This window comes from Trichomonas vaginalis, chromosome II, assembly GCF_026262505.1.
Source record: "Trichomonas vaginalis G3 chromosome II, whole genome shotgun sequence".
NCBI classification, from domain to species: Eukaryota; Parabasalia; order Trichomonadida; family Trichomonadidae; genus Trichomonas; species Trichomonas vaginalis.
The window spans coordinates 22,316,327-22,339,967 of record NC_067204.1 but is presented as its reverse complement, the minus strand read 5'-3'; the positions used below and the strand labels follow the sequence as shown (position 1 = coordinate 22,339,967).

Below are 23,641 nucleotides of genomic sequence, written 5' to 3'. Positions count from 1 at the left end.
AATCACTTATTTTCATCTAAACGTATAAAATTGTCAATTTTATGAAAATAAATTGAAAATCTCATGAAATGTAAAGGAGAGTAATATTTTTCAATTTTCTTTTTTTCTTTGTCTCAAATATTTTCTGTTGGGAATTTTCTTGTTATCAAAAAATAATTTTAATATTTGTTTATTTCATTACATACAATAAAATTTTAAAAACTCTATTTCTTCACAAGAAAATTTTTTCCTTCATATGAAGAAACATTTTGTTCTCCATTTGATACTGAGTCTAAATCTCGATTTTTGAATTTTCTTCTTTCCAAATTTTTTTTTTCCAAATTAGAAGTTTAATTCAAATTTTCAATAGTTTATATATTTTCTCAAACCGTCTCAGATTTTCTCACTTTTTAGGGATTTTATCTCAAAATATACAAAAATAGTAATATCAATACATGTGTCTAATATACTTTAAAACCATCGTGACAAAATTCAAAAACGAAGAGTTCTTCTCTCCAAATTTTTTTCAAAATCAAAAAAATGAGATAAAAAAGTACGTTTGGAAAATTCATTTTTAGCATTTTAGGAATTTTCTCACTTTTCTTCCAAATTGACATCCTTAATAAACAGAATATAAATACGATGTAGATCTTTGACTTTTTACTAAAACGTTGATCATCGTATTGTATGTAACAACATCGGGTTGAACACCACTTTGTATCATCTTTTCAAAGACTTCGCAGGCTTGATCGTACATTTTTTGTTTTGAATATTGCGCAATTTCTTGATTGAAATGCAATGCCGCTGGAAGAGACATTGCTCTCTTTCTACTTCTGGATGCAGTGCGAGGATCAGTACCATACTGATCCTGGGGCGGATCTGATCCATTCATAGAAAGGGGGAAAAAAAGTTTTCTTTCGAAAAAAAAGTGTCATTCGGTGGGTACTTAAATTTTCGTCACATTTTTGATCGGTCATTTGATTTGATTTTACATTTAAAATATATAAATTTGTTTGTGTAAGATATTTGTTGTTAGATTACTTTTTTCAGATTGAATTGAAAAAGAGAAGCGAAAATTTTACAGAAAAATGATATTACACACTCTCTCGACAATAAGTAATTTGGAATAAAAATTCATCCAAACTTTTTCAAAATTGAATTGAGAAAATTTTATGAAAATCAGATAAAAACCGAACACTGATATTATTGTTTCATTAAATTTCGTTTAATGAATCATTCAATATCATGAGCAAATGGAAACCACTAATGAATCTATACATGGCACGGCGGGCGCAAAAAGTGACAAAATAGAATACCTATGGTGGCAAGACAAAGGAAACATTTTTGTAAGGCAAACATTATATCAAATACCTTTACTTTGTAATAAGAAATATAATTATCACGAAATTACAAATAAATATTGTTTAATATAATTAATAGCAAAATTCTTTTTTATTATTTCCCTTAAGACCTTACTTATTAAGTATACGTATAACAAGCTTGTACTGCATGTATTAGTTAATAGAACAAAAGAAAATGAGCTCAAATGAAAAAAATTTTCATGCTATTTTGGAAATATGCATATTCGAAGTATGAGAGTTGTAAACACTGAGAATTTTAAGCTTTGGTTGATGATAATCTTTAATTTTTCTTGAAGTAGTAAATTATTTGATATGAAAATTTAATGGCCAGCATAATCAATCGTGCGTTTCGTTTCTTGATTGAGAAACGATGATTGTGTGCTAATGAATTATTGCGTCTGACAGGTTATGATTATGGATACCTGAAATTAAGCTTTTATGGGAAACATCACCGAGCGCCATTTGGCGCCCCTAATGCTGCAATCGAGAGTAATGCTGAGTCGTTCAATTCTCTTACGTATAAGACACAAACTATACCTTTTTATTCTCTCATTTTAAATTTAATTTGATCGTAAAGTTATGCATTGAATTTATCTTTGTTACTTGTTCCTTAGACATATTGAATTGATTGTTTCTATTTCATTCTGGATTGGATGCATATATTCGCAGCAAATTAGTTTATTATAATGTTTGCAATCAAAATGAAATTCCAGAGTTGTGATTTTTATTAAATAAATAAGAAAATATCACATTTTTGCACCATATGAAATAAGGACTTCTTTGTTTTCTTTTCTTTTATTAAGTGCTGCAATATTAAAAGTGGATTGTCCATCTTTATTTTTTTCATTAATATTTATACCATGTGGAATAAGAAGTTCGGCTATTACTTTACTTTTATACTATGATGCATAATGAAGTGTAGCTTTTCCACCACAATCTTTTTCATTGATATTTGCACCATATGAAGTAAGAAGTTTGGCTGTTTCATTGCTTTGATAATGTGATGCATAATGAAGAGCGGTTTTACAATTTTTATCTTTTTCATTGACATTTGCATCATATGAAATAAGATTTTCGGCTAATTCTTTATAATTAAATTTTCCTGCATAATGAAGAGAGGTTTTTCCATCTTTATCTTATTCATTGATATTTGCACAATGCGAAATAAATAGGTATGACTATATCTTTACTATTATTATTTAAAAAAATATTAGCTCAGAGATAAGAATATAATTGAATATAAATACATTCCATTAAAATAAGGTATGAATTTTAATGGACAAGAACAACCGAATTTATATGGTAGGGGAATGATTTTTGCTTTATACATTAAGTAATTTTTTTCTAGTGATGAAATGATTACATGGCCATTTCCGCGATGACCGTATTCTGGGATTGGTTCAAAAATATTAGGGGCAAACATACGACTTTTTCCATCGATCATTATTGGATCTTCGAATTTATATCCAGAATAATGAATTGAAGGATCATCTGCAGTAGAGAATTTAGGATTCTCGGGTGTGAAATCTTCAGTGACAAAAATACACCCTGGATAACCGCTTATATACGAACTTCCACCACCTGAAGAACCTAAAGTGGCGCTTTTACTTGTACCTCCTCCAAAATAACCGCCGCCACCACCGGCATTGCCATCTGGGCCGCCATCCAAGTAAATTCTTGCTCCATTTCCGCCCCCATAACCAAATATTCCTGGATAAAAGCCATCGCCTCCTGAGGTTTGATTTCCACCCTTACCATCGCCATCAATACCTTGTAGTCCGCCACCATGGCCCGGAAGAGGGATATAATCTGTGGCACCACCTCCTGCAGCCACCATAATTCGACTCTTCAATCCAGATATATTACTATGGTGTCCTGGGAGTAATCTAACATCGGAGGCCCCTCCGCCTCCAACTTCTCCTGGACCACCACCACCATAAACAATTTGTGGTTGTGGTCTTTGTCCTTTAGCTCCAACATGAACATATAAAGTTAATTTACTTTCAAGCGATAAAATTCCGCTAGTATAGGCACCTAATCCTTGATCATTACCGCTGGCGCCCCAACACTCAATTTTCCAGTTACCAGCTGTTAAATTAATCTCATAAGGGGAAAATTCATAATTATTGGTGCCATTATAAGGTAAATCATACACAACTTGATTCGGAAACGGTTGAGAAATCAAATATATATGATATAGATTTTTTTAACATTTGTATGTTGGGAAGATCCAACATACAAATTGTATATATTCAAACCCTACCTATAATATGCAGCATAGGCACTATTTTCTTATACTTAGCTCATTGAAAGAAGAAGAAAAAGATAAAAAAATTTGAAATATTTTTAATATGTCATAATGAAGTATAAATTATATGCCATTAAAAAAGGGTAATGTAAAATCAATAATTTTTAAAATCTTACTTTTGAAAATCAATAAAAGAATTAAATTATTTGATAATCTTGTTATCCAAGAGATATTCTCTAGTTTCAGGTGCAACACTGTTAACTATCTGATTAATGATATCCTTAGAAACACCTGCATCTGCAATCATTTCGATGAAAACTCTGTCATCGTTATCTTTGAATTCTTTAACCAAATTTAATCCAGCGTCAACTGTTGGATTCTTAATAAAACGCTGTGCAGCTCTCCATGTTATATCCAACTGTTCCAAATTGACTGATTTGGCGAAACTCTTTGCAGCAGACAAGTTTCCTTGGTCCAAATACTTATCGATGACATCAATAGCATTACCAGTGATTCCTAACTCTCTGCATGCTTTCTGTACCGCGTTGTATGTGTTAGCAACTGTGACACCGTAATCGTCTTTGACAGATTTGGCAAATTGGATGACAGAATCCATTGGTTTTCCTTCTCTCACGGCCTTTTCGAAGAGAAGGTTAACAGCTTCCTTAGGACGCTTTGCATTCACGTATAGTCTGCTGTTATCCGGATCATCTGGTTTAACCATTAACCAGGCGGCCAATGCGATGTCACTTTTTCCAACACAATCATAAATTAAAGAATCTTGTTTGTGATCGAGACCTCTCTTGATTACGTAGATTAAGAGAGCCTCGTCGTTTGATTCTATGGCTGCTTTGATGGCCTGCTCCCATTCTCCGTTCTGGATATGCAAAGGAACTCTTCTGGAAGCAACAGTGTTTTGTTCAAGAAGTAATCTCCCGAGTTCGTCCTTCCTGGACTTTGGATTGGACTTGTTCAGTTCGTACGCGAGTTGTGCAAGGTCGATGTAGTCGATTGTTGCAACTCCGCCATACATGGCTGAGCAATCTTTCAAGATCTTGACAATCTTCTGGGGAGGAGCTGAAGAACGGACAACACAGCGTGACCAGTGGCTGTAGATGGCATCAGTCTTCTCTCCGATATAATCTGCAACAGCTTTGGCGTAGATATGTTTGTATCTATTGCATAATCTAACGATTAAGCGGTCGTTGCGTAATGCGGATAGCTGTGCTGGAGTGAGAGGCATGAAGATTGGTGCTTGTGACATGTTATCGCATATCCTGATGCCTTCAATCGCAAATCCGAATTTTGATACTTCAAATAATGGGTCAACGTACTTACTTTTAGCGACAACTTCGAGTAAGGAGTGCCTGATCTTGATGTCTGTGAAGAATTCGGAGGCGGCAAGGCACTGGTTGAGTGCGTCATGCATTGTATCTTCGAAATCTTTAAGAGGATCGGTAGTTGCGAATACTCTGCGGTCTGTAACAGCTGTGAAAAGCTTCATGCCTGGATTTGTTTTCGATTTGTCCGTAATAAATGATAAAACGCCATTATCATCAGGAACATTACGAAGAAGAAGGATTTCCTTGTGTGTAATAATTCTTGCGCCATCAACCTCTGTCGCTACAACGAAGCCGCCTTCAAAATCCCAGGTTAATGTAGATTGTGTCAATCCGACCTGAACTAACTTGAAATTGCGGCCAAATCCTGTGTCCGTTTGGGTTGGAACTGTAAGGAGAAGGGTTCCGAAACCGCACCAGTTCATCTTGAATTCATTCGTAATATTTCCGATTTGGAGTTCTGCGTGGCATTGTGAGAAATCGATACTGTAGAAAAAGATACTCTTGTTGTCGTAGTCATTTCCGAGGCAGGCAACAACTGCAACGAAATCATTTGATGGGCTGACAACCATTTGAAGGAAATGCTGGGTTGTTTGGGTATCTATCATGTCAAGATCACGCTGGATACAAAGTAGTCTATCGCGGTTCTCTTCTTGTGCATTAACATCGATGGCAGCGACCCATAATGCGACATCAAAGCTCTGATCGTTGGAAGAGTGTGGAGGAACGACAGCAAGAGCACTGATGGAGTAAGGAATGTGGCCAAATTGAGAAACAGTCATCTTTGTGAAGTCTTCAACGAGATATACATCTCCCATTTGAGAGATAACGAAAACACCTGTATCGTAGAAGCAAGCGTATGTTGCTGTAAGTGTCTGATCTTCGAAAACTTCTTTAGTTGTGATAATTTGGCCTCTTTGGTTGTAGATATAAAGTTTGCCAGTTGTATCTAAGAGAATTAATGTTTCTTCTGGTGTTAAATAAAAATCTGCAAGGTTACGACCTGATGGGAGTCTGATTGTTGAAACAAGTGTTAAATCAGTGCTGAAAAGACGAATGTCGGGGTTATAATCGCCCATACTGACATAATCAGTATTAATAACAGCCATCATACCACCGTGTTTAGCAATTCTGAAATTAGACTTTGTGAAATCGACGCCTTCCCAATCTGGAAGATAATTTGTGGATTTAAATAATGGTTCTGTAATCATTGTGAGTGTATCTTCTGTTCCCTCATTAAAAACACGTATTGAATTTCTTAAACTATCAAAATATGTGTTGATATCTTCTTGCTGCATCAATATAAAGTTATCGCTTTCTTCTCAATTTTTGATAAGTTTATTTTTTCTTCACTCCTAAAAAAATTATATCACATCACAAATGCCATTTTTCGATGAGAACAATCAAGGTATGACAATGTGTAAAGAAATGATCAATGATTGGCCTCCAATGAACAGATTTTTTTTGATCAGCAAAAATGTAAAAAAAATTATAATTCGTTATTTTAATTTCTCTATCATTGGTCTGTTGCTTTTTATTATTTGACGTTGTGAACCTTTAATTTTTTTCTATTTATTATGCTAGACGTTGTAACACCTCCACTTAACGATGAGGATGCTCCAGCAGATATTGAAACATATGAGCGTCTAAAGTACATTGCCCTTTACCCATTCCATATCGAGTATCTTGCTTTAAAGGGCGTTTTAATCGAATTGTTTTTTGCAACTCGTGATTTTCTTCTCTTACCAATCTTTTTAATCAAAAATACAAAAGATCCACTTAAAAAGCAATATAACTCTGTTGTTGCCTTAGGTTTAATTGTTACTTGCTCAATCATGCACGGTTTATCTATTACAATTGAAGATGCTGTTGCTTTAATTTCCAATCAGAAGATTTACAAGATCTGGGCCATCTATACGATTGTCATCATCATGGTTAGATACACTCCTAAGATGCATAATATGGGTTATCAGGCAATCCGTGGTGCTCTTCGTCTTAAGAGATCGCTTCTTGGTCCGATCATCACAAAGATCATCTGCGATTCCTTCGAATACTCTCTCTACACTCTACAAGCCGGAACTTTAATTGCAGGATCTGGTGGAAAGAACAACTTATTCATTTCAGCTGTTCTTCACATCGAATTCATCATCTTCAAGAAATTCATTCCAAAGGCTACAGATGGCAATCCACTCGTTTATGAAGCTACAAATCGTATTTTGATGTGGATTGCTGTTCTTAACCACTGGCAGTTCGGCAAATACGGTGAATGCTACATCATTATCTTATGCGAGTACTTATTTGCTATCATCAGATTCTATTTCGTTGCATTTTCTGATGAAGCAAGTAATTACGAAAAGAAGATGGAAAAATGTGTTAAACAAGCCGAAGCCGAACTCAATGGTATCTACAAGGGTCCTCTCTCCTCTTCATTCTACGTTTATGCCCCTCATGAGAGTATTGCTTTGATTCTTACAACATTTACAAGAGTTGGATCATACAGATTCAGATTCATGTCTGTTATCGTTCTTGTTGCCATGGTTGTCATTTCTACCTTCGTTCCAAACATTATTTTCAGAAAATCTGACATTGATCAGGACAAGAAGGAAAAGGAGGATGCTGATGCAGGAGATGATGGAAAGCCAAAGGAAAAGAAGGAGAAATCTCCAAAGAAACAGAAACCAGAAGAAAACGATGAAAAACCAGAAGAAAAGAATGAAAATCAAACAGAGGAAAAGAACGAAAAGCCAGAAGAAAAGGAAGGAAAGGTAGAATAAGCTAATTTCATTCTCTAATTCAATCATGTGATTTTGTTCTTGTTGATAACGAATCATAAACTGATTTTATATTGATTTTTATGACTTACTGTATTTGTCTGCCTTTTTAAACATTAGTTCATGCATCAGATATGAATTGAATTATAAATTTCAATCAGAATTTCTTGAACTTCTTCATTCGATCATAATTTCATTAATAATCAAATACATAACGATAGAATAATTAATGGATTTACAGCAAGCATCAAAAATTAATCTTTTTCAAATTGATTCAAAATTAATAACAAAGTATGATTTTTGACCTATACATTAGAAGGACATATGTAATAGAATACATTTGTTTAATAATATTAAGTGAATTTAAGTTATATTTTCGATATCTTAAAAAGCGTATAATTAAGGCTTGTTCATATGCCAAATACTACTACATGCAAATGTAATTAGATCATGAGTCTAAGAATATGATCAATCACATGGGAAAAAATATTCACCCTTATATTCAGACTCGACAAGGACGATTAGTAATCGATTTATGTATAACAGCAATACACATAAGCTATATAAGCCATTATTCATGTTTAGAAGATGAATTTTGATAATTTTACATTATTTTTTTGTGAACTACGGGTGGAAGTTCGGCGATCGAGTATACTACGAAAAACGGTAGGAAGAAATAAAGTAATGTACAATATAATTATGCATGAATAGCTTATTTATTATAAATAATAGAACATAAAAAGAGTATTTAGTTACAGTTAGGATATACATTTCTATAACTAAAAGCAATTAGATCAAACAAATAATGAACATGGATTAAAAAAATTATTCTATAGAGACAGTTCGATGTTCTGCCTGTGAAACAAGCAAAAATATCGATGGTATTTTGAATTTTGTTGGAGTTTTATCCTTCTGACTTCGATCGGGAGACGCTTGTAAATTTGAGGGTGGAGGCAGATTTGAATTTTCGATAATATTTTTAGGTGTATTATCAGTTTCATTGGATATTATAGGTTTTTCTGAGGGCGATTGAGCAATTAAAGAATCATGTTGCGGTAAATTTCCTGAAATCAACTGATGATATCGATAACGGCATTGCACATCGCTTCTTGATGGTATATCGTTCGAAACTTTCGTCCAACTTTTTATGCCATGCTTTGAAATACTTGCCAGTAATGCCGCATCCTCCTTAGGTGTCCAGTGCATTTTTGTTATGCGAGGGTCGAGACCTCGAGTCCACCTTTGGCAACATTGTGCTTTCGTTCTACTATTTCCGACGAAACAGGCTATTGTACCCCAAGAGTCCAGACCATATTTGTGAATGCCTGCAATAAGACGTATATCCTCTATCTCGCTCCATGAACGTGTTTTTTTCATTAAAAGAAAACTCTGGGCTTCGGCCGGATATTCTTTAATGCTTTTTAAGGGTTGTGGTGACACAGTTAGAATTCTTGTTACCTTTTGTAATGGAAGGCTTGTGCCAATATATTTCGTGTATTCTGCTGCAGCATTATATTGACTTATTTTTCCTTCAATATATCCATCTAAGATTGTTTGTAGGTACTGTAATACATTTGGTGCGACTTGCGGGCAAGTGTCGACAATATAACTCACCCCTATACTGAGTAGAGGCTTAAACGGTGGGTTCATTTTCTTTTAGAAATTTTCGACGAAGAAAAAATAATTAATTGTATGAAAATTTATCGTCGTATGTACCATCAATTTTTGTGATATTTTTATTTTTTGAAAGGTCCGTGAAAAAAATTATTTTTGTAGTTTCTTTCGGAAATTATCTAATGTCCAAAAATTTGTTGATCACAAATGTTTACAAAAAGTTGACTTCGCTAATTTACAAATGTTTACATGACAAAAATTACAAAACAATAAAATTTCCTATCAAGTTGAAAAATCTCCTCTGAATACCCTCGGATCTACCCGTTACGTTTTGAAGTCTGAAATTTAATGAAGATTAACCAGGAGTTGAAATTTGAGAAATCTTATTCGTTATTCAATTGATTTGATATAACATAGAATAAAGAGTTCCTCTGAATTATTAGCATTTCTTATTAAATTATAGTTAATTAATCTCAAATTCAAAAATTATCGAAGATAATCATGCATTTTACTCTTAGAAATTATAGGAGTATATATTTAAGAGCAATTATGATCTTTTTATGTTCTTTTTCGCGAAAAAAGAGACAGAAAATTTTAAATTATTTTCAATATTTTTATTAAAATTTACATTATAATATTACTTCTATAAAATCGTATAGTTTTATATCTCATCGTTCTCTTCATCAGTATTGGCAACAGAATCTTGTTCATCATCTTCGCCTTCTTCATTTTGAGCTTCATTTCCTTCTTCGTTTTCTTTATCATTTGTTGTTTGGACGGTTTGGATAGCGTTTGCTGGACCTAGGAAGAGTGAGAAGTTGATATGAGAGAATCCATGGTCATTCAAGAACCTTCTGCAATGAGATTCCATGTAGACTCTGAATTCTTCATACAAAGAATCGTCTTCAGAAACATCTTTTCTTGGAGCAAAAATGTTTGCGAAGTAGCGAAGAGTGTTGAACATTTCTCCAGGGCTCAACTTGAGCTTGAGAGGAGTCTTTGTGCTTTGCAATGACAAAGTAGACAAAGGTAATTGTACTGATTCGAATTCAGCTTCCATGAAACCTTTAGATTCCATGTGATTTGGATTGTTATCAATCACAAATTTCCTGAGAGATTGCAACAACAAATTCGCTGCCAAATGCCAATCAATTTGTTCATTGCAATGTGGGCATTTGAGATATTTGGATGGGAATGGAGATGCTGTGATTCTATTCTCACAGTATGGGCATGCGAAAGTCAATTCCGCGTTGTGAGGAATGACAACATTTGTCTGATATTCATTGTCATATGAAATAACAGATGGAGCAGAATATTTAACGCCAAGAGCCTTTGCAAGCATTCCTTTCTCCATTCCACCGAATGGTTCGCACAATCTCCAGACTGGATTGAAGATCTGGTTTGTGATGTACCATTCGATATCAGCATCACTAACTTCCTTGATGAGATCTTTGTAGACAGCCTTAGAAGCAATGTTTGTTCTTGCTTGTGTCCTTTCAGACATTGGCTCAGATCCTTCAAGTTCTTCACGTGGTGTGAAGTTGTCTTTTGCAATGATGTATTCGATTGTTGATCCAGGAGAAATCTCTTTCTTCATCTTGTCTTGCATGTATCTGGCGACAGCTGCGTGTGGAGAGTTGTCTTTGTATGTTTCTAATCTGTTCGTAAGCATCTTTGTGATGATCAAAAACTGTGGAATAACAGATTGTAATCTGACTTTTCTTTCAGCTTTCATGAGAACTTTCATGTCATTAGAAGTTTCGTATTCAACTTCTGATTTCTGGTCATCAGGAAGTTCTCCGTTGTTTCTTAACATCGCGGCAACTCTTTCCATTTCGTTTAAGATCTTTTCGATGGAATCATCCGAGTTTTCACCAAACATGAATGTGGAAATGACAAAATATGAAAGATAGCGTGTTAAGAAGCACCAATCTCTTCTGACCATATCCAAACCTTTGAGTTCTAAGTTGAGATTTCCATTTGGAAGTTGATCCAAAGCTGCGTATTTCTTCTTAGAAACCAAAAGCATCTTCTTGAACAAGTGATCTAAACCTAATTTCATGACAGCATCGCCATTCTTGCGCTGCTTCTTGAAATGAAGTTCGACTGCTTGGCAAATTCCCATGGCAACATTTCTTGCTCTTGTTTCATCTCTTGTCATGCAATCAACCATGACAGAGTCTGTATCACCATAAACAATTGAGAATTGGTTGGAATCTTCGTACTGGAAATGCTCGACAATGTCAATAACAGCTTGAAGAGCTTCTCTACCTTTCTTTGTAATTTCTTCAGCCAATTTAGTAGCAGGGAATCGAGATCCTTTGTAACCTAAGTAACCGTACATTGAGTTTGCCAAAATCTTGACGGCCAACTGTTTGATGTTCAATGATCTTAATTCTGTATCTAAATTGTCCAATTTCTTCTTGAGAGCTTCAAGATGATTCTTGTTTCCAACTGAATCTTCTCCAGCCTTGATCTTGTTCTCCAGTTCTTCAATCTGTTGAGTAACTTGGAACTGTGCATCTCCTTTTTCTTTCATGTCTTTCTTGACTTCACTTCTCTTGTTCAATAATTCAGCCATGATCTTTGGAAGGACAGCACTGTTTTGGTTTGGATTTGCAACCATTCTTGTTGTGAAACAGATGTTATACTGTCTGATAATTGATGGATAAAGAGAGTTGTAATCGAGAACTGTTACGTAATTCTCGTGGAAACCTCTTTTCGGATCCAAAACGTGGCCACCTTTATATTGTGCATCTTCTCTCTTTCCAGAAACTTTGACTTGTGATTTATCAGGAATAACGTAGCCTCTGTTGATGAACTCGTGAGCAAGCAATGCTTCTGATCTTGGGGATGCCTTTCCAAGCAAAACTCTCGACCACAATGCACCTGACAATTGAGAAATTTGTAAAGTCAAAGGAACGATATGGATTTTACGTGTCAAATTAATGATGTAAGCAGTGTTGTTTTCATTAGCAATTACGTACTTCTTGAGCATCGGAATGTTGAAGATCAACTGGGAGAAATTGGATGTCTCCAAATCAGGAACTAATATACCTAATTCCTGTTGAATAACAGAAGCGAAATCATTTGCCTTTGAATGCAAGAATTCATCAGCAGAAACTCTGATATCAACTGGCAAACGACCACTAAGAATAAGTAATGTGTTCTTGGAGAACTTAGTGATGTTATCTCTTGGGAATGATCTTTTCAGTCTTCCAATTCTGTACCAGTCCTTGACTTTGAGCTGGATCAATCTCTGAGCAATGATTTGGCCATCAAATGTATTAAATCCGAATGACAAAATCAAATCAATGTCAGAGTTTTGGATATCGGTGATGAACCTTTCCAACATGTCTTTCTCGTTGTTGAAAGGTGTTCCTGGGAGCTCTGAATTCTTAATGTTGCCAAGCATCCAGTAATAAGTTGCTTTGTGGCAATCATTTGATGATAACTTTGTAATGGCACATTTTGCGAAAACTCTCAAAGAAATCATTCTGATTACGTGTTCTTTCTTCGTGTTGTCGTATTCTGTTTTGACTGAGATGCATGCGAGGTTGAATTCTGGGATGTCGGTCTTATCAAGGATCTCAATCTCTGGCTCGTCTTTCTTGAATTCATCAGAAAGTTCGAAGTTTAATTGAGAAACAATTGAAACCAAATTTTGTGGATTTTCAACCCGTTTCTTGAATTTAATCCAGCAAGGTCCCATGATCTTGTAACGCATGATGAAGCATTCTGTAAGTGAGGAACTCCAGCCAAAGACTTTGTTGTAATGCTTTCCTATCATAGGAATCTTTGAAATGTCGTAATTACCTGGTAATTCGGCAGTAATCCATTGAGACATTTGTGAAATATCAGAATCACCAAATGCATATTTCAAATATTCTGGATATACAATTGCCTTTTGATGCAAACTTTGGATTTCAGATTTGCAGTCATCAATTTCGTTGAAAGTTGGAAGAAAATGAATGATACGACGTGGATTTGAGATAACTACGCAAACAGTTACCATCTTCTTTGATTTAGCGAAAGCTTTTCCGAAAAGATATAATTTTCCTGTATCTTCAACAATATTGAATAAATACATCTGGAAATTTTCATTATGGAATGACTCTGTTTGCATTTTACTTGTAATTGGTGTCTCTGCAATTTCAGGTAATGGATCTTCTTCTTGAACATCAGGAATATTGACTGGTTCTGCAGGTTTGATAACAGGTTTCCTGTCGCGTGGTTCTGTCTTTGGTCCACGCTTAACTTTTTCGACTGAAACTGTTTTTGGTTCTGTTTTCTGAGATTCAACTTTTTGTTTTTTAACTTCGGCAGCTGCAGCTTCCTTTTCTTGCTTAATAGCTTGTTCTTTGCTTTTTGCAGATAATTTAGCTGCAAATCCTTCCGAAATTGATTTCTTTTTATCACTAGAAGAAGATGTAGATTTTGATGGCTTAGATGCTGTTGTAGATGTTGTAGTCATGAACTCTTGGAATAACTTATCGGCAATATCTGTATTTTTGCTTGATTTTGGAGTAGATTTTTTCTTTGTTTTTCCTAAAAGATCTGTAATTGATTTTTGACCCTCTTCAAGTGGTTGTTCTGGTTTCTTTGGCTGTTTTGGTTTGTTAACTTTGAATTCGTCTTCGTATGTACCATCAGCAATGAAACCATCGTCAGATAAGCTATCATATGAGCCTTCATCTCCTTCATCGTCTGAAGATGATGAGCTCAATGATGCTTCTTTTTCCATTAACTCTTGAACGGCACTCTTCTCATCTTTCTGACGAGATGAACGCCTACTCATGTTTTTTTGTTATTTTCTAAACGTCATTTTTGTTTCTCAAAAAATTGTCACTTGATATAGTAGCCAAGAAATAAGGTATAGATATCTTTATCTGATTCCTTTTATGTTAGAAATGCAATGTATTCTTCACCCATGTTTCAAAATTCTTCTAATGAATATTCGTTACGAAAGTCACATTTGTTTCGAACAATAATAAGTTTAGCATCATATCGGTCTTATTTATCAGAAATCTAGGTAAATTGTGTCTTAGTATTTTCAATCCTGAGTAATTTTATAGTAATATAAGTATTGTTATTGCTGAATTTATCTAAAAATTTTATTCAGAAAACAAAATTTAATCAATTCTGCAAACATAAGTAATATTTTTAGTAACTCTCAATAGTATCATCGTACTGAGGTCTCTTTTCAAGTTGGAATTCGGTCACAAGATATAAATCTCTAGGATTCTTCAGCCCTTCTGTTGGTTTTTCTTCTTCTTGGACTTTGATAGAGCTTATAAGGACTTGATCGATATTTTTTTCGGGAATTATTTCTGGTGGAGGAACAAATGGATCTTGCGTTATGTTTTGCTGTGGCTGTCCGAATGAAATTAAATCATGAGTACTTGAAAACGGATTAAATGAGTTCTTGAGTGATCTATCATTAGACATTGACTTAAGATCGAATGAAAGTTCTTCATCATCTTCTTCTTCAGGTTCTTTTGGTGCTACAACTCCATCCTTAGAAGATTGAGGTGATTTTGGCGGTTCAGGAAGCTGAGAAGCTTTAGTACATGATTCTACTGTGGGGAGTTTAGTTGAGTAAACAATATGGTGATATATAGCTTGTATCATGTAATGTATTTGTTCACGATAAATATCTGCTGGATCTCCAAAGTTTAAGAACAAAATGGATCGAATTTCTTTAGAAAATGTTTTTGCTGCTTCGACGAATTCATATCTGTTTTGATGCAAGCCATTCATTAAAATGACAAGAAGTTTAAAAACAGGTAGAGAATGTGATGCATTTTCATCAATTAACATCAAAATTGTAGCGACAACGATGTATGAATCACGAACAGAAACTACTGTATCTAAAATTTTTCTATTTTCGTCTGGTGTTACAATAAATGTTTTTCCTGCAGCAATTTTCCTCAACTCGGATCGAAGGGATGCATTATAAAGATTGGGAATGCCGAAAGGGGCTTTTTCGCTAAACATTCAATTGAATTGGCAAAAAAAAGTTGGGATGATAGTATAAAATCGATACAAAATATAAAAGGCTAAATTTTAAGCAGATACAATAAATACACAGATGAATATTTTTTCCCCACAATATTTTTCAAATGATTATTTCCGAGCGAAACAACAATAAAAAAAAACCTCATTGTTGAAATTGAAGCATTCGAACGATAATAAACAAAGACATGATTTAGATATTAATAATATAGACATAATATCGAACGTGGCAGTAAGAATTTTCAAGCATTTAAAATATAAGGCTTCGAAAAGATCTTACTATCAATTATTATTAGATCAGATGGGCTTATCTGTGTTAGATAAACGGCATGCCCAAAATATATTCTTTTATAGTTATCACAATTAGAAGTAAACTTCGTCTAGATTCTATTGCTTCTCTTATTCTCATTTGGCCTTGGATTCTATGGGACCTGCAAATCTACCTATTGCTTCATAACTTTCAAGCATGAATACTGTTTTATACTTTTCCTTAATCTGCTGTTTGAGATCATCTGTCGGTGCTGTTTGATATTTGCTGCATAAATTTACAAAATCTGGGTATAAATTTTGATCGATACTATCGAAAAGTTGAATGAAAGTTTTATATTTCTGTCTTTTGCGTTTTAAATCTAATTGAGGAGGAAGTGTGACTACAGAATTGTAATTATCAACTTTGATCTTTTCTGGATCAAAATCGTAACTTTCGCCAACTTGAAGGAACATGTCGAGTAATGGCTTAAAAATCTGATGAATATCTAGGCAACAACTACCCATATTGTCGCGATGAGAGATAAGTTTTGATAAAGTCCATGTTTGCATAAATGACACTTTTTTTAACCAAAGAATTCCAAAATAAATTATCCATCAAATTTTGATATTTTTTCCATCAATACTCTGTGATGGAACTATATGATTCTATTTTAGATATTGGCAAACAATTTTTTTTCTTTCAATTTTGAATTGCAAATGTTATAGACCGAAAATAGATTTTTTCGGTTTTCTCTTCAAATAATTGAAAGAATGATACTATTATAGGTTTATTATATTATATAGCATATAATCATGCTATAGCCGAAAATTATAAGTTTTGAGAAGATTGAATATAACACAAATAAATTTGAAAGTAAGTTAAATTGCTTGTTGTTTTTAATAGCTATTTAATGAGAAATCCAATATTGCAAAATTCAAATTGAATGATTGAAAGAACAGAAAAAGTCATTCTTTTCAATTTCGAATATGTTTCATTGTATTTATAATTATATGGCAAATAAGATATTTAAACTTGATTTTTGAAGGAAAATTCACAAAATTGAATAAATTCAAATAATTATTTTCTAGACATAAAGAAGTTGTTTACCGAGTTTTAGCTCTTATCTCTAACAAAAAATTAATTTTTAAAAAAATGACCGAATACGTTTCACAGCGAGAAAAAAATAAAAGGCAAGATAGAATTTTCTAGACATAAAGAAGTTGTTTACCGAGTTTTAGCTCTTATCTCTAACAAAAAATTAATTTTTAAAAAAATGACCGAATACGTTTCACAGCGAGAAAAAAATAAAAGGCAAGATAGAATTTTCTAGACATAAAGAAGTTGTTTACCGAGTTTTAGCTCTTATCTCTAACAAAAAATTAATTTTTAAAAAAATGACCGAATACGTTTCACAGCGAGAAAAAAATAAAAGGCAAGATAGAATTTTCTAGACATAAAGAAGTTGTTTACCGAGTTTTAGCTCTTATCTCTAACAAAAAATTAATTTTTAAAAAAATGACCGAATACGTTTCACAGCGAGAAAAAATAAAACTGTACACTGATTTTAATTTTCATTTCCAGTCACTTTACTTATTATTTTTTCTTTTTTTCATTTTAATTATAAATTATTTCATAATACGTTTATTTACGTTACCATTTTCTTTATTCTTTTGAATTCCATACTAGACACTTATAGAATATTTTGATTGTTAACGTACTTCATTAGAATGAATCCTTACAAAGGGTATGTCGATCGAATTTACCTAATTGGTATTTCCAATCAGATTGAAGAAGGTAAAATGACATGGGAAGAAGCTTGCACCCATGTTCCCATCGCCCCAACCCTTCAATCAAATGATTTCAAATATTTAGATGTTTCAAAATCTTTTTTACAAAATCAATTTAGCTTCCAGAATATCCCATTGCCTAAAGGCAAGAAAGGTCGTAGGGTCAATCCCTACGACCAAATCAAAGCTCTTGCTGTGATACATGACCACTGGGCCTTTCCCTGTGGTCAAACAAAACAATGGAAACGTTTGAAATTACAACAAATTGATGTATCTTATAGAGAAGTACACAGAAGTTAGTATGGTTATCTTGGGTATGGTGGCACTGCGTTCCACTTTACCCAATACTTGTGAATTTGACACTTTACAAAACCGTTAACGTATATTTTACAACACGAACGCAAAAACTAACTTAACCTTAAATATTTACAAAGCCGCCAACCACTTCACTAACGAACTCACTAATGTAAAAATAAACGTTCTCACTATCGTTCTCACTAACAACTTCACTAATGTTCTCATAAATTTTCCTCAATATCTTCATCATCAGTGTTAACCCTATTGTAGTCATACTTGAAGCCATAAACTTTCTCTAACTTCTTAACGTACAATTTACATAACTTACCTTCGTCATCGTATGGTTTAATGATATAACTATTTCTATCTTTATACACAGTCAATGAAAAGTCAACTGGTCTCGGATGTATTTGAAAGAACATGTTATGCTCAGGAAGGAAGAATAAATGTTTAAATGTATGTTTGTTATACTGTGGAATTCGAATGAGTTGCTTTTGTTCTGTCATTTACATCCAAAATAAAATAAAAAATAAACTTAAAATTAATGATATCACCACCCTCACACGTATGAAAACATAGCACAAAAATAAATTTAGGTGAAGAGGTGACATCTCACCTCTTTTTTCACCTCTTTTTTCACCCACTTGAATTCATTACTTTATAACTCTCTTCCTTTCTCCAACTCTTCTAACTTCTTCTTAAGTTCAGCAATGTTGTCCTCATGAAGTTTAATCTTCCTTAATATACCTTCTCTATCTAATGGTTGCTTTATCTTTCTAAACTGAACTCTACCATCCTTCATAGTATGAACGTAAAAACCTTCTGGAACCGCTCCTGATTTAATGTATTCTACCAAAAACTTTTGTTTCATTGCTTCAGTGACTTTAGTCGTCATTTCAATCAAATAAAAATTTTAATATTAAATAAAAATAACGTTATTTTTTCAGTAAGGAAACGCAGGAGTTTTACGATTTATTTGAGGCGTGGGTTCTGGTTTAAATGTTGGAGTCGGTTTAGGAGTTGACTTTTGAACAGGAGTTTGTACTTCCATAGGTTCAGGAGTCATTGAAGGTTTTGCTTGTGAAGGTGTTGGAGTTTGTTTAACTTCAGCTACTTCAGTATTATTTACAACATTTGCTTTATTTCTTTTCAACATCATAACTGCTCCTGCTGTAGCTAGCAAACCTAGTGGGAGACCATATCTTATATAAGGACTTGACCAAATGCTATTTTTGACAGGAGCTGGTGGAACACCTAACCTTGGTGAAACTGCTCTTTGCCATTGTGCAGCTCGTAAGAAATATTCAATAGGTGCTCCATAATCGTTTGGTAAAGTTTGTTTCATAGATGGTGAAGGTTCGCGAGAGCTTGAGAAGAACTCATTTATAAGCTTTAAAAATAAATGTTCATCCTTTATTCCTCACTGTCGTCTGTGGCTAAGTTATAGTCATCTAATCTTATTATTGGGATTCCATTAGCACGCACCTGAATGGCAAAGCAACAATCCCTCATAAATCCAATAAGTGGCTTTGTATATTTTCAGTTGCTAGTTCAATAGGTCCTTTAACAGACAATTTGTATGTTATTGGAGCAGTAGATGTTTGACCTTGCTGGAAGCAAAAGTCCACTTCTGTTGGAAAACCACATAAGAAATGTGTGTTGTCATAGCTATCCCATTTATGTTCCACACTACCATCATCCACCAATGACCTCATAACATCTTCATTAAATCCAATCATATCATTGTTTGTATTGCAGGCGTTCGCAACCATTTCATAAAATACAGGTCCATATGATTTTTCAGGTTCTGCAGGTATATTTCCATAAGCTCCCATGGAAAGCTGAAGATATAAACTTAGGGTTCTCAAAATTAACATAATAGTTGTCTTTCTTTCTAAATAGTGCCCAAATACTTTTAACATTAATAGGCGTATAAGCTGCTGTAAATGTTGCACTTGAACTATCTGTATTCTTTGAGAATGAACCGTCCATAGGAATCCAATCCATAACTTTAACAGGAAAACATAAAGCCTCGTTTGTATAATGTTCTACAAGTTCTGTATAAATGTTAGGGTCTAAAGAGAATGACTTTGGATGAATGAAACATTCATTAAAATCCATCTTTGTTCGAAATAGTTGCTGGTTTACAGTTGTAATAGTAACTGTTCCACTAGCTTCTACTGCCTTCGTTATCATAGTGAATGGTTCATTCCATGGAACAAATTTATTTGTCGGTGGATTTGAATCTGAAGCAAATGCAACTTTAAGAGTTGGATTGAAAGCAATGATATCATTTACAGATATAGATGTGCATTGTAAGGCGTCGCTACTGAACTTTACTTTAAGCTGAATGTTTCCTGCAAAAGCTGGAATAAATCGAATAGCTTCTAATGGAAGGAATCTTCTAACAGGAATTCTTAAACGAAGCTTAAAAATCAAATGATTTTCCTGCTGTAATTGGACCACTAACAATTTGTCCTGTTCTGCATGTTCCCGAATGACTCCATACATCTTCATGTCGAGTCTTTGAGAAAACATCTACTTTCTTTATTTGTTCGGTAGTTTGTGAGTTTGAAGTTATATATGCTTCTTCTCTTGCGTTGTCTTGAGAATATACGATACGACCATTTGCAAGGATTTGATATCCAGCAACTGCATAGAAAGCGTCATCGAAACCAATCCAAAATCCTGGTGGGTTTGTTTTATTGGAACCTGAACAATTTCTTTATCTGCAATAAATTGACCTTCCATTTTATACGTAATGAATGTATTGTAAAGGTCCACAATATTTTCACCAGGAGGTGAGAGATTGAATGTTACCCATGTGTTATCTTTAGCAGTTCCAGGTTGTGATGGAATCTTTGCGTCAGAATATTTTCTATTAGTGTCACCAATTTGAACTGCATTGTCTATGATATCGAAATATGAGCGAATCTGATGAATATGCTCTGCTGGAGTAAATTCGTTTAGTGTTCGTTCTGCATGTATTTACTTCAGATAAAAATATCTATTTACTTCATTATTCTCACTCTTCTTCTTGGCATTCGTGGTGGAAGTTGTTTCTTGACATTTTCAATGAACTGTACATTCTCTTTTGTCTCAACTTCTTTCACTGGCGGGTCAGGGTTCTTTGACTCGGTTTGTTTTTCAATGAAATTCACAAACTTTGCAATAAGCTCTTGGTTCGTTATTGAAAGTACATCTGGCTTCTTTTCTTCTTGTTCTATTGACTTTTCAGTTTGAACAGAAGGTTTATATGGGCTTCGTGGACTTCACCCTTGCCATACACCTTAATGTTGTCGCTTTCTGCATTCGCTAATGGAACCTTTCTTTTCTTACGTATATTTTACCATCTTTACTCTGACTTACGTAATAGAAAGGATGTTGTATTCCTCTTGCGTCATTTAATATAATAGACTCTCGCTCTGATTTTGACAAGCTCATTTTACATCGGTTAAAGTTTTAATTTAGTTTTTTTATCTGCAGTCAAATGACTCAGACAAGCCCTACGGACAAGACCCAAGGTGTCATAGATGTTGAAGCATTGAAGAAAGAAATTCGCGAGCAAATTTTATCCGAACTGAAGGAACAAAAACAAGAACAAAAGCCAGAGAGACCAAAGAGAAAACTTAGTGAAAAACAACTAGCTGCATTAGCTGCTGGAAGACAGAAGAACCCACGTTTGCTGGCGAAAAAAGCTAGAGAAGAAGCAAAAGCAAAGGAAGAACAAAAAGCTAAAGAAGCTGAAGCAAAAGAAAGTAAATGGTTTATTTTTATCCGAATTAAATGTATAGACAAATACCTTTAACTGTTGCGTTCAGTAGTGAAAACCCTGACGTCAAAATAAAGGGGAACAGAGTAACGTTTAAGTTTCCAACAGACTGGATTGTGAACATAAATGAAGAGAAGTACATTGGCATAACATCTATGTATATAACACGTGCTTTCAGAAAGGTTGACTTTATACTTCAAGTCGAGATAGAAAATGACGAACAGTCTTTAAGCGCCCAAAACATTCACATATACAAATACTTAAAAGACGATACAACATTGTTGCAATGTATGATTTCATTTAATGAGATGTTCGAGAAAAAGTTCAACATTGAAGTACAAACTTTACAGCCTTTACGTGAGTTTCTTGCACAATGAAGGAAGAAGGTAGTCAGCCACAACTTATAGACTTTCATTATGAATTTAATGAAAATGAAGATGGAACACATGACTGTCAATTCATTGTATTCTACCATTCAATGAAGTCGCTAAAAAGAAAGAAAATCCATTACGTATAAGATTTCAAATCTCCGAACCAAGTGATGATTTTAAGAATGTTTTCAATTATGATGCAATGCTTCCGAGGAAAAATGAATTTTCAAAGATTGTAACACCTGGCATTTGGGATAGAAAGCAAGCAATACTTTACTCTAATATAGCCAAAGGCGTTGAAAATGAGTTCATTGGTCATACAAAGAACTTCACCACTTCCTAACCCTAAATACTATAAATTAACTGGCTTCAATCGTGAGTTTTGGATAGACATGTTCTCCACTCATGACCATAAATGTCCAGTGTTCTTGCCTCCAGACCATAAGGACTGTCTCTACATTGAAGCACAACTCTTAAACTCTACCATCGCAGTATTGTAAAATCTACGCTAGCTTTATTTTTATCACGAATGACCTCATTGCTGACAAAAATAAATGACCTCATTCATGACCTCATTGCTGACAAAAATAAGCCGCTAGCGGCAAGGGCGAAGCCCATGACCTCAGAACTTCAACTTACGAATAAGCTTGTTTTAGTCGTTATTGAAAAGTTGAACTTTTCAGCAAAGCAAGGTTGACATGACTTACATAAGTCGAATGCAATCTCTTGACCATCATGAAGTGCTTTGTAAAGTTTCATTAAACTGAACTCAGAGTCTTGTCATATGTTCCAACAGGTATGTGAATGTTCTTATCTTCATTGTAATAGCATTGTATAGCTTCAGGAAACATTTCATTAGCGGTTAAAGCAATAACATCTTGCTTCACGCCTTTCATTCTGCAGTGAAATGCAACTTCATTTAAATCGTTAGTGAGTAAGTCTATGTAGGTCTTCTTTCCACAGAAAATACTTTTATAAGCTAAACTTTGTTTTCCAGGTGTTATTTCTGCAAAGTCGCTATGAAATTGACCAAGGTTCTTTCCTATAAGTTCTCTACCGTATCTCTTCTTAAACTCTGCTGCAAGCTTTGGTATGTCTTCATTGAAAATATGCATGCTATCACAGTCCTGGTAAAATATTTGAAGTCCCATATCTTCAGCAGTACAGAATACTTCACACATTATTCTCTTCGACATAGACAGAATGTTACACCAAGTGGACAGAAGTTAAAGTGTCTGCAAATGCTTTTCGTTAGCTTGAAAATAGTTTTATCTGAACCATCCAAACCTTCGAACTTCACTATATGGTTGTAGTTTCTGATGGCATATCTTATAGCATCTTTGTCATTTACTATGGTTATTTTTGACTCAATAGGAGATAGAATAGTTTTGCCATAAATACTGTTCAGAATGAGCTTTATATTTTCTTGCAAAGGATTTCCTTCTTTCTTATACTTTAACCTTAACTCAAACAACTTCTTTACTTCATCTCTTATTCTAATATCTCTGTTTCCATCGTAATAGTATCCTTGCAACACTTCACATTTGACACCTTGATATTTTATAAGGTCCTGTAATGTTATATGGTCAACATACATGAGACAGCAAGTGTTTGAACTTCTGGGAACGTTAAGTTCTGGATTTAGTTCAAGGGTCACAAACTATTAAAGGAAAGTGTCTATGTATGCCAATCTCTGTTATCTTAATGAGAACAAAGAAGCCGGACATAAACTTTTCACCAATGGGTTCCTTTTGGTCGTCATCGAATAAATGTCTCATGAGATACTCTGTGCTTAACATTTCTTTCTTCATAACCTTTGGAATTCTTCTAAAGTAT

General features: G+C 34.1%; 9 protein-coding genes and 3 pseudogenes across 12 annotated transcripts, besides 1 other annotated feature; 3 read left to right on the top strand and 9 right to left on the bottom strand.

Annotated features, from left to right (window-relative positions):
• Positions 1–131: 131 nt before the first annotated feature.
• On the bottom strand, positions 132–1,883 carry TVAGG3_0590160 (endonuclease protein; the record flags this gene model as incomplete). The annotated part of the gene is made up of 1 exon (XM_001306846.1): positions 599–871. One exon carries the CDS (start codon positions 869–871, stop codon positions 599–601), a length of 273 nt encoding a protein of 90 aa, XP_001306847.1.
• Positions 1,884–2,550: 667 nt separating this feature from the next.
• Positions 2,551–3,177, bottom strand: TVAGG3_0590150 (glycine-rich protein family; the record flags this gene model as incomplete). The annotated part of the gene is made up of 1 exon (XM_001306847.1): positions 2,551–3,177. One exon carries the CDS (start codon positions 3,175–3,177, stop codon positions 2,551–2,553), a length of 627 nt encoding a protein of 208 aa, XP_001306848.1.
• A 559-nt stretch (positions 3,178–3,736) lies between these two features.
• On the bottom strand, positions 3,737–6,359 carry TVAGG3_0590140 (regulation of vacuole fusion, non-autophagic; the record flags this gene model as incomplete). The annotated part of the gene is made up of 1 exon (XM_001306848.2): positions 3,791–6,226. One exon carries the CDS (start codon positions 6,224–6,226, stop codon positions 3,791–3,793), a length of 2,436 nt encoding a protein of 811 aa, XP_001306849.1.
• A 103-nt stretch (positions 6,360–6,462) lies between these two features.
• On the top strand, positions 6,463–7,885 carry TVAGG3_0590130 (uncharacterized protein; the record flags this gene model as incomplete). Its single annotated transcript, XM_001306849.1, has 1 exon — positions 6,506–7,702. One exon carries the CDS (start codon positions 6,506–6,508, stop codon positions 7,700–7,702), a length of 1,197 nt encoding a protein of 398 aa, XP_001306850.1.
• A 99-nt stretch (positions 7,886–7,984) lies between these two features.
• Positions 7,985–9,453, bottom strand: TVAGG3_0590120 (RNA polymerase II transcription regulator recruiting protein; the record flags this gene model as incomplete). The annotated part of the gene is made up of 1 exon (XM_001306850.2): positions 8,525–9,349. The coding sequence occupies one exon, from the start codon at positions 9,347–9,349 to the stop codon at positions 8,525–8,527; it is 825 nt and encodes a 274-aa protein (XP_001306851.1).
• A 496-nt stretch (positions 9,454–9,949) lies between these two features.
• Positions 9,950–14,111, bottom strand: TVAGG3_0590110 (DNA polymerase alpha catalytic subunit family; the record flags this gene model as incomplete). Its single annotated transcript, XM_001306851.1, has 1 exon — positions 9,975–14,111. One exon carries the CDS (start codon positions 14,109–14,111, stop codon positions 9,975–9,977), a length of 4,137 nt encoding a protein of 1,378 aa, XP_001306852.1.
• A 253-nt stretch (positions 14,112–14,364) lies between these two features.
• TVAGG3_0590100 (uncharacterized protein) lies at positions 14,365–15,655 on the bottom strand (the record flags this gene model as incomplete). The annotated part of the gene is made up of 1 exon (XM_001306852.1): positions 14,477–15,310. The coding sequence occupies one exon, from the start codon at positions 15,308–15,310 to the stop codon at positions 14,477–14,479; it is 834 nt and encodes a 277-aa protein (XP_001306853.1).
• Positions 15,656–17,659: 2,004 nt separating this feature from the next.
• Positions 17,660–23,641: part of a mobile genetic element that runs on past the window's edge.
• On the bottom strand, positions 18,321–18,557 carry TVAGG3_0590090 (uncharacterized protein; the record flags this gene model as incomplete). The annotated part of the gene is made up of 1 exon (XM_001307678.2): positions 18,321–18,557. One exon carries the CDS (start codon positions 18,555–18,557, stop codon positions 18,321–18,323), a length of 237 nt encoding a protein of 78 aa, XP_001307679.2.
• On the bottom strand, positions 18,609–19,045 carry TVAGG3_0590080 (annotated as a pseudogene). The gene has a single exon. A coding segment is annotated over exon 1 (437 nt).
• Positions 21,153–21,392, top strand: TVAGG3_0590070 (uncharacterized protein; the record flags this gene model as incomplete). Its single annotated transcript, XM_051239458.1, has 1 exon — positions 21,153–21,392. A coding segment is annotated over one exon (240 nt), but the record flags the coding sequence as incomplete, so codon positions are not given.
• TVAGG3_0590060 lies at positions 21,785–22,305 on the top strand (annotated as a pseudogene). Its single transcript has one exon. A coding segment is annotated over exon 1 (521 nt).
• Positions 22,428–22,986, bottom strand: TVAGG3_0590050 (annotated as a pseudogene). The gene has a single exon. A coding segment is annotated over exon 1 (559 nt).